The sequence below is a fragment of the Vigna umbellata genome, chromosome 2, assembly GCF_029865625.1.
Source record: "Vigna umbellata cultivar VRB3 chromosome 2, Vumbellata_1.0, whole genome shotgun sequence".
NCBI lineage: Eukaryota > Viridiplantae > Streptophyta > Magnoliopsida > Fabales > Fabaceae > Vigna > Vigna umbellata.
The window spans coordinates 40,029,758-40,043,204 of record NC_142166.1 but is presented as its reverse complement, the minus strand read 5'-3'; the positions used below and the strand labels follow the sequence as shown (position 1 = coordinate 40,043,204).

At 35.2% G+C, this 13,447-nt stretch overlaps 2 protein-coding genes across 9 annotated transcripts; one reads left to right on the top strand and one right to left on the bottom strand.

Annotated features, from left to right (window-relative positions):
- The first annotated feature begins 327 nt into the window (after positions 1 to 327).
- On the top strand, positions 328 to 8,980 carry LOC148203983 (beta-galactosidase 16-like). The gene is made up of 18 exons (XM_088106789.1): positions 328 to 569; positions 3,234 to 3,329; positions 3,450 to 3,562; positions 3,748 to 3,814; positions 4,023 to 4,115; positions 4,210 to 4,353; positions 4,745 to 4,839; positions 4,953 to 5,058; positions 5,152 to 5,236; positions 5,316 to 5,434; positions 5,597 to 5,758; positions 5,919 to 6,097; positions 6,197 to 6,288; positions 6,523 to 6,632; positions 6,948 to 7,040; positions 7,331 to 7,435; positions 7,667 to 7,812; positions 8,523 to 8,980. Exons 1-18 carry the CDS (start codon positions 396 to 398, stop codon positions 8,638 to 8,640), a joined length of 2,097 nt encoding a protein of 698 aa, XP_087962915.1. The 5' UTR covers positions 328 to 395; the 3' UTR covers positions 8,641 to 8,980.
- Positions 5,463 to 11,575, bottom strand: OGG1 (8-oxoguanine-DNA glycosylase 1). 8 transcript variants are annotated; one of them, XR_015784336.1, is made up of 5 exons: positions 10,835 to 11,568; positions 10,541 to 10,751; positions 10,186 to 10,414; positions 10,005 to 10,082; positions 5,463 to 5,638 (listed from the first exon to the last, which is right to left on the bottom strand). XR_015784336.1 is itself a non-coding variant. In XM_088106790.1 (4 exons), the coding sequence occupies exons 1-4, from the start codon at positions 11,515 to 11,517 to the stop codon at positions 10,078 to 10,080; spliced, it is 1,128 nt and encodes a 375-aa protein (XP_087962916.1). In that variant the 5' UTR covers positions 11,518 to 11,567; the 3' UTR covers positions 9,757 to 10,077. The 8 variants fall into 8 exon arrangements, 2 of the variants coding, with proteins under 2 accessions (XP_087962916.1, XP_087962917.1); XR_015784337.1 differs by having other exon boundaries at positions 5,518 to 5,750; XR_015784339.1 differs by lacking the exon at positions 5,463 to 5,638 and adding an exon at positions 6,112 to 6,265.
- Between the last annotated feature and the right edge of the window lie 1,872 nt (positions 11,576 to 13,447).

The following is a 13,447-nucleotide window of genomic DNA, read 5'->3' as shown; positions in this document are numbered from 1 at the left end:
TTTCTTAAACACTGTCTTACACAGATTAATTTTGTCTTTGGTTTAATTCAAAGTAATTAGTAATTAACCACGTTTTCTATTTAAAAATTAGAGAAAAATTGATTCAGTGTTATATTAATCAATTGAAATGCATTGAAAAGAATCCCGAAATTGGTTTCTTATACGTTAAACCATGTCATGTGGAGCTGTGAGGTAAATTAATTATATACATTATTTAAATCTTTTCAATTTGTTAATAATATTTATATTAACTCCATGTATTATATATGAACCACTTTCACTTCTAACAAAACCTGTTAATATAAATAGAGATCACCATCACACAAACACGTATATATTACACCGAGAGCGAAAAAAAGCCTAAACGCAAACTCTTCGTCACCAACCACAGTGAAATGGTGAAGGTGTGGTGGTGGAGACGGTGTTTTCCGTTAGCTTTCATTTTAACGGCGTTTATTGGTGGCGCCTATGGTGGCAATGTCACCTACGACGGAAGATCCTTAGTCATTGATGGAGAGCATAGAATCCTCTTCTCCGGTTCAATTCATTATCCTCGCAGCACTCCTCAGGTACGCAATCCTCACTCTTTGTTCTTAAATATTTCATACTTAACAATTTTCTTTTTATTCTGTAATATAGAGTTCGTATATGGTGCATTTGTATTATGTTTCTGGGTTAAGGACAAAGAGATAAGAGGAAGGAGAACCGTTTTAGTTTTGGTTTTGATTGTAGTATTGTTAGGTAAGAAATATCAAACAGTTTTCCATCGTTGGAATAGTCTCAGCAACTTAGCGTTGATACGGTTTATTCTTGCAACGCTATGGTTGGTTCACGTTATTTTTGTTTTACACTTCTTTATTGATGTGGTTGAAAACGGTAATAAAAAAATGAAAATATTGTTGGACACCCCAACGACCTACACAAATATACAGATATAATAAGTAATATATAAAATGGTAGGAAACGAAAATAAGATCAGTGATTAAATACATAAGGGTAAGTTGTTAGTTTAAACATCACTCCTCAAAAATTTATATATAAAAGAATGGAAGATTGGCATAAATAATCTGATAAGACAAGCTGTTGTTTTATTATAATAGAAAGCAAGTTGCAGGAGGGGGTCTTCTAATTCTATTATATATATAAAGTCTTGGTGCTTTAATTAAGAATGTAATTGTTTTTTTTATCTTTTTGTACTGTAATGGCATCCAGTGTTTGTGATGCATGTGTAGCAGTGTAATGAAGGTTTGAGTTCACATGGAGACCATTGACCCATGGTTCTCACACTCTCACTCTTGGTTTAAACTTTAGAGCTGACTATTTTAGTGTTGGGATTTATACTATTTTTTAAGGGAACTCCCATTTTTCACTCTTCCTTTTTGCTTCATCCATCTATAGCTTTGACTGGATCTCCTTAATTTATTTTTTAATCAATGATCGGATCTCAGTAGAGTCAAAAGAGGATTGAATTCAATTTGTGTTCCTCCCTGAATCTAGCTATAGTTAAGTTTTCATCTAATTGTGTTTAATAATTGTTTGGTCACTCAGCACAAAACTTTCTTTATTTGGGGATTAAAGACTAACTAAGAGAGAACACCCCATGAAATGGTCAGAGTAATTAATTTGTAGAAAATATACTTGTATAATATCATGATAATAAAAGCAACTCATATATATCATCGTTAACGAGGACAATCAGGATCTGTATATGTAGGTATTTCTTCAAACCTAAATCTTCAAAATATGATCAGTGTCTTACATAATGTTTTTGAGAAGACTGATGATATATGAACACTTCAATTTTTACTCTACACTTACTTAGCACCTATAGAACTATACTTTTATTTTAAAATATAACATAATTACGAAGAATTAAATAAAAAATAAAAATGTTAACTTGTTAAATTGGTATAGTAATGTTTAAAGATGTTCGTGTAACATTTTTTTTTTGGAGAAAATGTCAGATGGAATTTGATTATTTATGATAGTACTTATCTGTTGACATAATGATATATCATTTTTAAATGTTAAATTATTCGCATACTTGAGTCCCAAAAAGAAAAAGATATCGATTATGCTTAATAGGTAAAAATAATGATATTATATCTGTTACATACTTCCTCTTTTTTCTATATCTTTTTTCTCATCACATCTGTTCACTAATTGTATATTAAGTGTCAGTGGAATTTTTTTGGTATTTATGAATCATTTTTGGAAGTTCAGAACATACGTAAACCACGTTAAAAGAAACCGCCTTAGCCATGCAATTTGTTTAAAAAACAAACAGTTCTCTACAAACAATTTAAGATTTCAAGTTTTTAAAAGTATTCGTTCGTAACATAATGCTATAACTTTTTATGGCATTTAATTTAGGGTTCGACCTTTATTGTCTCTTTGATGTTAGAGAGGAAAAAGAAAAGTTGAATGTAAGTTTAAGACAAGGGATAATTTTGTTAATTGTTGGTTGCTTTAAACTTCAAGAACCTCCTACGTGGAAAAAAAATATTATATAGAGATATGTCTGAAAAAATACATGCTTCAATTTTTTCTAGAATATTAATTCATGACACCTAATTTGTAGCAAACTTGTATGTATATTCTCAAGTTCTCTTATTAGATCCAATATTAATGGCAACGAAATTATTATTATTATGAAAATAAGAACACTGTAGAATCTCTTTATACTGTTTACATTTTATTATATGGTAAAATAAGTACTCATAAAATCACATAATTAGCGTATGATACTGTTCTAAGCCAACTAACTTGAACGTGAAAAAAAAACATGTTGAGCCATTATTCGTTCATGTAAAGCTTGTAATCAAATTTAGTGGGTTAGGTCTTTTGGGGGTTTGCAATCATTGAATGCAGGTTGAATTAAACTATCAAAATGAGTTAAGGGCCAAAATTAGCTACATGCATTGAAGGATCAAACAATGAGAATTGAATTCCAAACATCAGATGTAAATCTAGTAGGCATCATAAACGACTTCAATTTAACATTTTTTATCAACGGAAGAAAATTGTCTACGTTTGAGTTAAAACAGATTACATTCATATTAATGCAGACGGGGCTCACGTAGTAATTTAGTAAAATTTAAATGAAATGAAGCCAGGAATTAATGTGGATATAGAAAAGTTGCGTGTTGGAATAATGGAATAGATAAATAAGAATAACATAAAAAATAAGCATCTCTAAATTGTGAATTGTAATTTGCTGATGATTTGAACAGATGTGGCCTAATTTAATTGCGAAAGCTAAGGAAGGTGGATTAGATGTCATACAAACTTACGTGTTTTGGAACCTTCACGAACCTCAACAAGGCCAGGTGATCAAACTCAAACTCGTCTACATTATTCTTCTTCTCTTTTTTTTTTTTACAAGTATTTTCTTAAAGCTCGTCAATTACGAGAAGCATGATGTTCTTCATCATTTACTTGGTCTGTAGTATAACTTTAGAGGAAGGCGTAATATAGTGAGATTCATTAAGGAAATTCAAGCACAGGGTTTATATGTAACCCTCAGAATTGGACCATACATTGAGAGTGAATGCACATACGGGTAAGTTCCCCGAATTGAACCATACTATTGAGCTGACAAATTTTCGGCATAAAGGAATTTGTACCATGCTATGAATTAAAGCAGACTTTGCTCTCAGTGAAGCTACTCTGGGAATTTGATGATAATAAAAAATATGATAATGATTCCGTAGTAGAAGAAACTGAGTTGCGGTTTTGTTGGTGCAGGGGTCTACCAATTTGGTTACATGATATTCCGGGTATCGTATTCAGATCTGACAATGAGCAATTCAAGGTATTCCATTCTAGTTTCTGAATTGTGATCCTCAAACTATCACTGTAATTTGAACTATACAAGCGTGGTAATCCATCTGTCTATTGTTACTTTATACAAAATATTATTTAGTATTTGGGTCATGTCTCCTTAGACATTAACACAAATTACTCTTTACTGTACACTGTTCACTCAAGTCTGGTATTAACAGAGCATTCATTAATGGCAGTTTCACATGCAAAGGTTCGCTACCAAAATAGTCAACGTGATGAAATCGGCTAATCTTTATGTTTCACAAGGAGGACCTATCATACTATCACAGGTTTATTTAAACTTCCAAGCAACAAAACTTGTCAATTTTTTTCTCTTTTTTTTCTCTCTTTTTTGTATTTATAAATGGTTTATGGTGAATGTAGATTGAGAACGAATATGGGAACGTTGAAGGGGCGTTTCACGAGAAAGGACTATCTTATATTCGTTGGGCCGCCCAGATGGCCGTGGGACTCCAAACTGGTGTGCCTTGGGTAATGTGCAAGCAAGATAATGCTCCTGATCCCGTGGTTAGTCTCTACTAGTTATTTTACTTTCCCTGGATTCTTGACAAATTCAGTGTTCAATAAAACAAGAAATGAAGAATTTGGAACTATACTACTCTTCATACAAGCTCATGGGTAATGGATATTATTTACTTCAGAGAAAAGGACAATAATTATACCTATCATTGGATCATTATCTAATAACACTGTACAGGGATATGAATGTTTGCGCAAAAAATGGATTCTTGAATCGGAAAAAATAAACCAGAACTTCCAATCAAAATGCAATCAATAAAAGAAGCCCAGCCTTATTAGTCATTCTTATTACTTCTTATCAAGCCCGCCTTCGATTCACCACAAGTAATTAGTTAAACTGTTTATATTACATCTGTAAATGAAGTCATGTAATCTGCAGATCAACACATGCAATGGCATGCAGTGCGGGACAACTTTTAAGGGGCCCAACTCACCTAACAAGCCTTCACTCTGGACAGAGAACTGGACAAGTTTGTAAGTTCTTGTGAAATTCTGCATTACAATTTACAAAACCTTTTTTCACAGAAAGTGCTACTTTAAGGCGTTTGAGAAGTCTAATTCCATTCATTTCACGTTAAAATTTAAAGTTACCAAGTGTTTGGTGGAGTACCATACATAAGATCGGCTGAAGACATTGCGTACAATGTTGCTCTGTTCATTGCAAAGAGAGGAAGCTATGTAAATTACTACATGGTATGATACCTTGTAACTCTTTTCTTTATCCCCAGCATGCAAGCAGGCATGCCATTATTTGTCTTTTAAGTGGCGTGATATGATTTGATGCAGTACCATGGAGGAACCAATTTCGACAGGATAGCCTCCGCTTTCGTAACGACATCCTATTATGACGAAGCTCCACTGGATGAATATGGTATGTTTCCTTCCTTTAACCATTTTAGTAAAATATAGATATTGAATCACAACGTGATTGACTACGCTAAGGTAAGCAGGTTTGGTTAGGCAACCAAAATGGGGCCATCTTAAGGAGTTACATGCAGCAATCAAGTCATGTTCAAAATCTCTACTTTATGGTACTCAAACTAGCTTCAGCTTGGGCTCACGACAAAACGTAAGAAAACTAGACAGCACGCTTGGGCTAATTTACTAAATTGTTTAGCTTCTTAAGTAGAATAAAAAAGGGAACCGAGCGTGTGAATAACAGTACTGGTATTTGAGTCTCTCTAAAAGAAGATATTTTAAACAAAATCAATAATTTTCCATCATTCTCCAGGCTTATGTTTTCAAAAGTAGCTCAACAGAATGTGCTGCCTTCCTGGAAAATAATGAAGATCGAACTGTCACAGTTCAATTGCAAAATATTTCATACCAGCTATCACCCAAATCAATCAGTATTCTACCAGACTGCAAGAATGTGGCCTTTAACACTGCCAAGGTAAAAATCAAGCAATCAATATATAGTGTCATTTATTTAAAAGACAAGACATCTGCTGGATAGTTTCCTTGTGCTTTGTTTACTATGTAATCTTTGTATTAACTTAACGACAAATATCTTGATGCTAGTAAAAGGCATTTCATATTTTCTGCTCTTGTAGGTACGCACACAAAATGACAGATCAATGAAGTCATATTTACGGTTCAATTCAACAGAAAAATGGAAAGTGTACAAAGAAGCCGTCCCGAGCTATGACGATACTTCATTAAGAGCAAATACACTGTTGGATCAAATCAGCACAGCAAAAGATACATCTGACTATATGTGGTACACATTCAGGTAAAATAGCAACATACGATCTTGATGCCAGTAACGCGATACATGTATGCACAACGTCCATATATATCCCATTAAGATTCTTGTTGACATCTCGTGCAGGTTTAATGACAATTCTCCTAATGCTCAATCCATTATAAGTGCATACAGCCAAGGACATGTTTTGCATACCTTCATCAACGGAAATTTAGTAGGTAAACCTCAACCATGACGGTCCCATTTTTTAAGATAAAAGAGAGCATCTTTTTTCGGGATACAACTAACTGATCCATTTGGTTACAGACTTGGTTATCCCATGAGTATTTCTTTAGATTATAATGCACATTTTTCTTTTATCTGCAATTCGTTGTGCATCACCTATTTACTTTATCATTCATGCTACAATTTGAGTTGCTAACATTGGGATCTATACATGCTTCTAACTCTAGGTTCTGCTCACGGAAGTCACAGAAATGCGTCTTTTGTCATGGAAAACAAACTCAATCTCATAAAAGGGATGAACAATATTTCTTTCCTCAGTGCAACAGTTGGACTGCCGGTATTTATCTTAATGAATGTTCAGGATCAATTAAATGAAGCCTCTTAAAGAAGAATAAATTAAAAACTAACCTTCGCAGTATGTAAATTCCAAAGATGGTTATTTCATCTCACATGTTTCTTTTCTACCAAGATTTAAGAACACACTAAGGACTTATAGAGAAGCATCCTTTACTATTAAACAAATATCTGGCAGGCATGCGCTTGCAGATACAGACACGCTTTGCTTAAAAGCATACAAAATAACTATTTGACAGTATGGTAGCCAGAGAAAGATAATTGATTACGTGAAACTTATGTTTATTTCTACATGAAGAACTCAGGAGCATATCTAGAGCACAAAGTTGCCGGTTTAAGTAGAGTGAAAGTTCAAGGCCGAGATTTCACTAATCAAGCATGGGGATATCAGGTGACTATCTCTAGATACCAAGGAAACTTCAATTGTCAATCATGCTACCTCAATCGTATATTATCTTGACATACTATTTATAAAGTAGTTCTCAGAAGTTAGTTAATATAAATTGTTTTTCCCATGTCTTTTACTCTGAACAGATTTCTGTTCAGTCGTATATATTCATCATCAGCTGCTTAAAATTTCAAATTATAAGAAATAGGTGTGCATGAACCCTCTGCTTTGATTGCTAACCATTAAACTAAATATTGCACATTGCATGCTGATCTTGCATTTGTTGCATTAAGGTTGGTCTGTTGGGAGAAAAATTGCAAATCTACACAGCTAGTGGATCAAGTAAAGTTCAATGGGAAAGGTTTCAAAGCTCAACGAAGCCACTCACATGGTATAAGGTATATCATCAATAATCATCATTAATTTGACACTTCTTTTTTTCCTTAACCAAGAATGGATATTGAGGAGAATTCAACTAAACATGTTCAAAGGCCTTTGTGCTGGTTTTTGTCACTATCTCTTATTTACGGAATGAAAACTGCTCTCCATTTACATCACAGCTGCTTATCATTTTTCTACAATATTGTTTTAACAGTTTACCAATATTTTATTTCGATGATTATTGGCAGACCACATTTGATGCACCAGAGGGAAACGATCCGATAGCGCTTAACCTTGATTCCATGGGAAAGGGTTATACTTGGATTAATGGCCAAGGTATAGGCCGATATTGGGTATCGTTCCAAACGCCACGGGGAACACCTTCGCAGAAATGGTATAATCCTATGCATAATTATTTTAAAACTTCTTATTTCCCTAAATAATATGCCAATTTCAAGGAAGCTCCTCCCCCAATGATTATAATACATAGTAATGTAATTATTTTAAATAAGAGTAAAAGATACAGAATTTTTTATGAACCATGGAAATTGTTTTTGTAACCTAATTCAATCCCACAAACAAACATATTAAAATTGGTCCAAGCTTTATTCAAGCTATATATTTACTTGAGGAGAAAGTAAACCATCACTCTTGAGGTTGCAATTAAGGTAACCCTCAAAGAGACCGCGTCGAGGTTGCAATTAAGGTAACCCTCAAAGAGACCACGACTAAGGCGGGCTTGGATTGACCACAACTAAGACAGCTTTCCAAAACAATAACTTATTCAATTAAATAAAAAAAAAAATGCATATAAATAAAATATTATAACTTCTTCAATTGTGTAGCCATTTTCAAAATGGGTAACCCTATTTGTGAAATATAAAAGATAATTGTTTTTACTATACATTCTTTTCGTGTTTTTCTTTTTCTTTTTTTTCTTTTTCCATGTAGTTATTCTAAATGGTCATCTAGAGTACATAAATTTTCTATTTATTCACACTTCAAAATTCTGATTTTACACTGCTTTTACACCTAATGATATAATAAGTCTCCTACCTACATGTCAGGCCTTTATTCACTTACAATTTAACATTTTTTATCCAGGTATCACATACCTCGATCCCTCCTAAAATCTACAGGGAATCTACTAGTTCTGCTAGAAGAAGAAACTGGGAACCCACTTGCAATCACTCTGGACACAGTTTACATCACATCACAGTAAAAGATACACACTATGTGCAAACAGGAATGATCTATCTTCTTAACATGGATGCAGAGAGCCCAGGTGTATAGATAAAGGAAATATATACGACAGCATGGTCCCGTATCTCTCTTTCTCCCTCCAGATGCATATTTAGACACCTCTAAAGTATAAGCAAGGGAGGGTTAGAGAAAGAATTAGTCATTAGTTATGAGGAATTTTCAATATGTTCATTGATTGTCCTTTGTCAGCAAGAATTCATTCTCTTGACAGATGATGCTTGCCATCAGTAAACTGATAATATAAATTACACAATATAATATAAACAAGAGCAATCAAATAGACTTAAGTTTTTACATAACTCTCAGGCGTTTTAAAATTATCATTTGCTTATAGTATTGAGCTTTTTCAAACAAAAATAACAGACTTTTATAAGTTTCCTGTGCTTGAATAATTTAACTATATATTTCCTTCGTGCTTTCAAATTTAAATCTACACTGCCTACATAGCTAATAATTTATTTCGTATACTACATGCATGTCAAGAATTATATACTAACAACTGAACATGTTTATTCAGGCATATCATACCCCAAAAGCATGTAGCAATCAAGAACTCAACAAATCACATTATCTTTCAATACCAAACTTAGTCGTTGAGGCCTTACACAATATATGTAGTATGACATCTTCAGGGAAATATAATAAAATAGAAGTGCACAGTGACAGGAGAAAATCTATTTATCCAGGATTTCATTTATGACAGAGGAAGCACCAGTCTCAACTCTACAACTCAAAGGAGCGCAAATTATGAGTCAAAGGAAAGAAGTAACACAAAGTTATAGCATATAAATAAAGAAAGTCACAAGAAGAACTAAGAAAACCGTACAAGTTTAAATACCAATGCTTGTGTGAATATCACCCTTTTCAAAGTACATACTAACATAGCTCTTCAAAATAACAAAATAAGAAAGAGTTTGATGCAATTTAATACCGTGCATGCAACAATTCAGAGTAAAAACATCAAGGAAAGCGTTAGAAACTAAATCTTATGTAACCATGTCACTAGAGGAAGTAAGAACATGTGCAAACAGATGTTTTCATTACAAATACAAGTATCAAACGAGCGAAAGGGAGGTGAAAAGTAGATAATCAATTGGGCATATTAATTATTTACAGGGAAAGTAAAATTCCAAGTCAAATAACATAAAAATAAATCTTTCGTTTATGTTCTTTTCTAATGAAGAAGAAGAAAGATGTAAGCTATCGGTTACCGCAGATAAAAAAAAAACTAACAAAATGCAGAGAACACAAATTAAAGCCAGACGAAAAAACACTCAACAGTATGTATAACAGAATAACCTGTGTGGTATCAACATATTCTACCTAATGAATTCTTGACAGCAGCATGTCACACCTAAGTCTCGTACATTTATGTCCTCAGAGTCATATGTAGATCTCACTCTAGTTGAAAAAATAAAACGTAGTAAATATTTGCCAGAAAGTTAAATGTCTAATATGCAAATTTAAAAGGTGAAGAACAAAAGATTAAACAGGTTTCTCTTACCAACTTTTTCTTCGCCATCTTCTACCTTTGCAGGATTCCGTTGTTTGATAGTCCACAAATGTGAAGGTATGATGGCCTTCTGTGAAGGTAATTCTGCTATGAACAATAGAGTCTGCGCCCACCCAGCATATTTACCGTACTTGGTAACAAATGCCTCTGCAACACGATTACAGAGCTTTGGTGTCAACTGCGAACCTGCAAGCTCAGGTAAGAGATACTTGGTGGCAATCTTACCCAAGTGTAAAAGAGACACATCCCAATAAACTCTCTATGCTAAACTCTTTGAATCGCAACATTCTACAACAGATGCAATAGTCAATCAGTAACCATAAATAACAACTTAGTGTAAACTTACCCGCCAAACGTGAGTGTCAACAGGAACGGCATGGTGTTGATCAAGCGAGAAGAGAGCAATGCAAGCAGCCACTTTAGGGCCCACACCAGGTAACGTAGAAAGTGCAGATATAACATCTGGAAGATCCAACTTACGCAGAGAACGAAGCCACTCTTCCCCTCCACCAGGTTTTGATCGCAAAGCATTAACCGTTCCAATTATATATTTAGCTCTGGCAACACGACAATAACAGTCACAAACATAGTTGCAATTGAATGCATGCATAAGAGTAGTTAGGGTTAGTAACTGATGAACCTGTAACCGAAACCCGCGTCTCTGAGTTGTTGCTCTGAGACGGAGGAAAGTTGCTCCAAAGAAGGGAAAACGTGAAACTGAAACCCTCCAACGTCTCCCACGTGCACTCCAAGGGACGACACGTGGTCAACCATCTTCGTGATTCGTGCAATGTTGTTATTGGAAGAGCACAGAAACTGAATCAAACACTCGAAAGGGTCTTGCCGGAGCACCCTCGCACCGCTCAAGTGGCGCGCTAGCGCCGCGAACCTCGCATCGGAAGCGGAAAACGCCTTCCATAAGCCGGCGAGAGAAACGGCGGCATTAAGGAAATCTAGCAAGGCGGTTTCGGCTTTTTCGGGGTGAGAGTGGGAGTGGAGGCAGTAGCAAACGTCGCCGTTTTGGAGGTGTTTGAGGGTTACGAGGTGGGGCCCAACGACGCCGGTGTATTCTAGAGGGGCAGTGTTTTTCCAGCGGAAGGTTTGGCCCGTGGGAAAGGTGAGTGGCAGAGAGAGTTCGGCCTGGGTCAAGTTGAGAGGGGCCCAGGCCCGGGCTTTTGCGGTGTTGAAAGAATGACGGGCCTGGGTTTGGGGAGTTGGGGGCGTTGAGGGAGTGGGTGGGATCAGTTTCGGGGATCTTTTTCTCTTCTTCGTGGTCATAGCTGCAAGAGAGACGTTGATGGGTCTCAGATGCAACGGCTGCATCTCCCTATCTCAGGTTACGAGGGACAACGTAACGGGAAAATAATGACCGGTCGGGTCGGGTGGGTCGGGTGATGCTGAGTAGTGGCTCGTGACTCTTGACTCTTGAAGTTTAATTAAAGAAAGTTTAAAAATCAACTTAAATTAGTTAGTTAACGGATATAAATATTAACCAGGTCTAAATATCATTTTCTTTTTCTACAAATCATTTTTGCTTTTAGCTTTTGTTCAAGAAATTCCATAATTAAACGAATGCGTTTTCAAGAATCATATTTTTAGAAATATTATTTTCAAATAATTAGTAAAACTTATTGCAAACAAATATATTGATTTAACAAAACTTATTTGACATTATTAATTTAAGGTAATTAAATTATATTAACATATATATTTGTTTGTTTTGTTACAGTATATTAACATCAAATTTGGATGGTTTGAATATATGATATATTATATTATATTATAACTATCATTTATACTATATATCAATAAATAATCTAGTTAAATGATGAAGACTTTCACTCTAGTTAAATCATGCAATTGTGTTCTTTTAATGATGAAGACTTCCACCCTTTCAGGCCAAACATAACCGAAGTTGGCATCTCGAAAGGGATTATTATCAACATTTGCAGGTATGACGACACGATTGATCCGACGATCCATCTGAAGACTTACTTGACCCAAGTCCCTATCCACACCAAGGACAATAAGGTATATTGTTGGTTTTTCCGTGCTACGCTAAATGGTCGAACTGTATTATGCGTTGCCTCCCAACTTGATAAACTATTTTATTACCTTTAACACCATATTCAAAGCGTAATTCGTCGATGTAAGGTGGTACCAACCACCTTGACGTCCTTGAAGTATGTAGAGTAAGAAAAAAGTGAGACCTTTAAACTCTTCATGGAGAGGTTCATTATCATCGTTATTAGCATCCCAAACCTTACTCCATCAAGGATCATGCATTTCTTTATATGCGGTCTCCAACCCGGACCTTTTTCTGATTCACTCTTCAAGAAAAAACCAATCAACCCGGATGACCTTAAAGAGTGGACAACAAAACATATCACCATTAAGGAGAATAAGTTGAAAAGGATCCACACACCAAAACTTGGCAAGGTTAATAAGGGCAACATATCAAGCGGGCCACTACTCAGTATAACCAACACACTTCTTTGAATGTTAGTAGGGATATCATATCCAAGAGGCGTGTAACTTGGAACTCATTCGACTTCCAAAGCCTCGACCACCACACCCCTTTGTGGATCCACTGAAATAATGCTTTTATTATCAAAGTATCAATCACATTACAGAAGAGTACTGGTACTTGAAGGGTCTCATTGGAGAACTAATTTGCTTCATATGATGAGTCACTTTGTACAACAAGGCAATGGAGGTCGAAGTCAAGGACAAAGTCATCGAGGTCGTGGTAGATATCAACTTGGAAGTTTTACAATTGGGTACAAGCAGAACAACCAAACATGGTGCTTCAAATCCCTTATACTGATCCACAACCTCAAAAGCTCGATCAACCTCATAAACTCATTCAATCTCAACTATTTGTTCAATCGCAACAAACCTTGCTTAGGTTCAAGGAAGCGCCAACGCCCTTAAGGAAGAGGTGACCCACGTGAATAAGGTTGTCAAGGATCTATAAGCTAAGAAGTTCCATGGAGCTTGTCGCTTATGTCGAAGGTTTTGAAAAGGGTAAGAGGTAAGCGACATTTTTCACACCTCGCTTGGACATGAAACACTTTGATACAAATAAGGATGTGGTTGACAAAGTCCTCGTAGATGAAGTCTAAGGCAAAAAAATTGTGCTTTTATGTATGTGTAATGAACTTACAATGGTTTTTTTACTTTGAATTAATGTACAATCAATTTCGAATATATACATTGTATTTGTGTATGACCCATGTATGTATGACTTATG

What these genes read in the sequence shown, in the direction of transcription:
- LOC148203983 (XM_088106789.1), top strand. Translation starts at nt 396, where the DNA reads ATGGTGAAGGTGTGGTGGTGGAGACGGTGTTTTCCGTTAGCTTTCATT. An exon ending in CTGACAATGAGCAATTCAAG is followed by an intron (nt 3,815 to 4,022) that starts GTATTCCATTCT and finishes CATTAATGGCAG; the next exon opens with TTTCACATGCAAAGGTTCGC. An exon ending in ATCAAGCATGGGGATATCAG is followed by an intron (nt 7,041 to 7,330) that starts GTGACTATCTCT and finishes TGTTGCATTAAG; the next exon opens with GTTGGTCTGTTGGGAGAAAA.
- OGG1 (XM_088106790.1), bottom strand. Translation starts at nt 11,517, where the DNA reads ATGCAGCCGTTGCATCTGAGACCCATCAACGTCTCTCTTGCAGCTATG. An exon ending in GACGCGGGTTTCGGTTACAG is followed by an intron (nt 10,752 to 10,834) that starts GTTCATCAGTTA and finishes TCGTGTTGCCAG; the next exon opens with AGCTAAATATATAATTGGAA. An exon ending in TTGACACTCACGTTTGGCGG is followed by an intron (nt 10,415 to 10,540) that starts GTAAGTTTACAC and finishes CACTTGGGTAAG; the next exon opens with ATTGCCACCAAGTATCTCTT.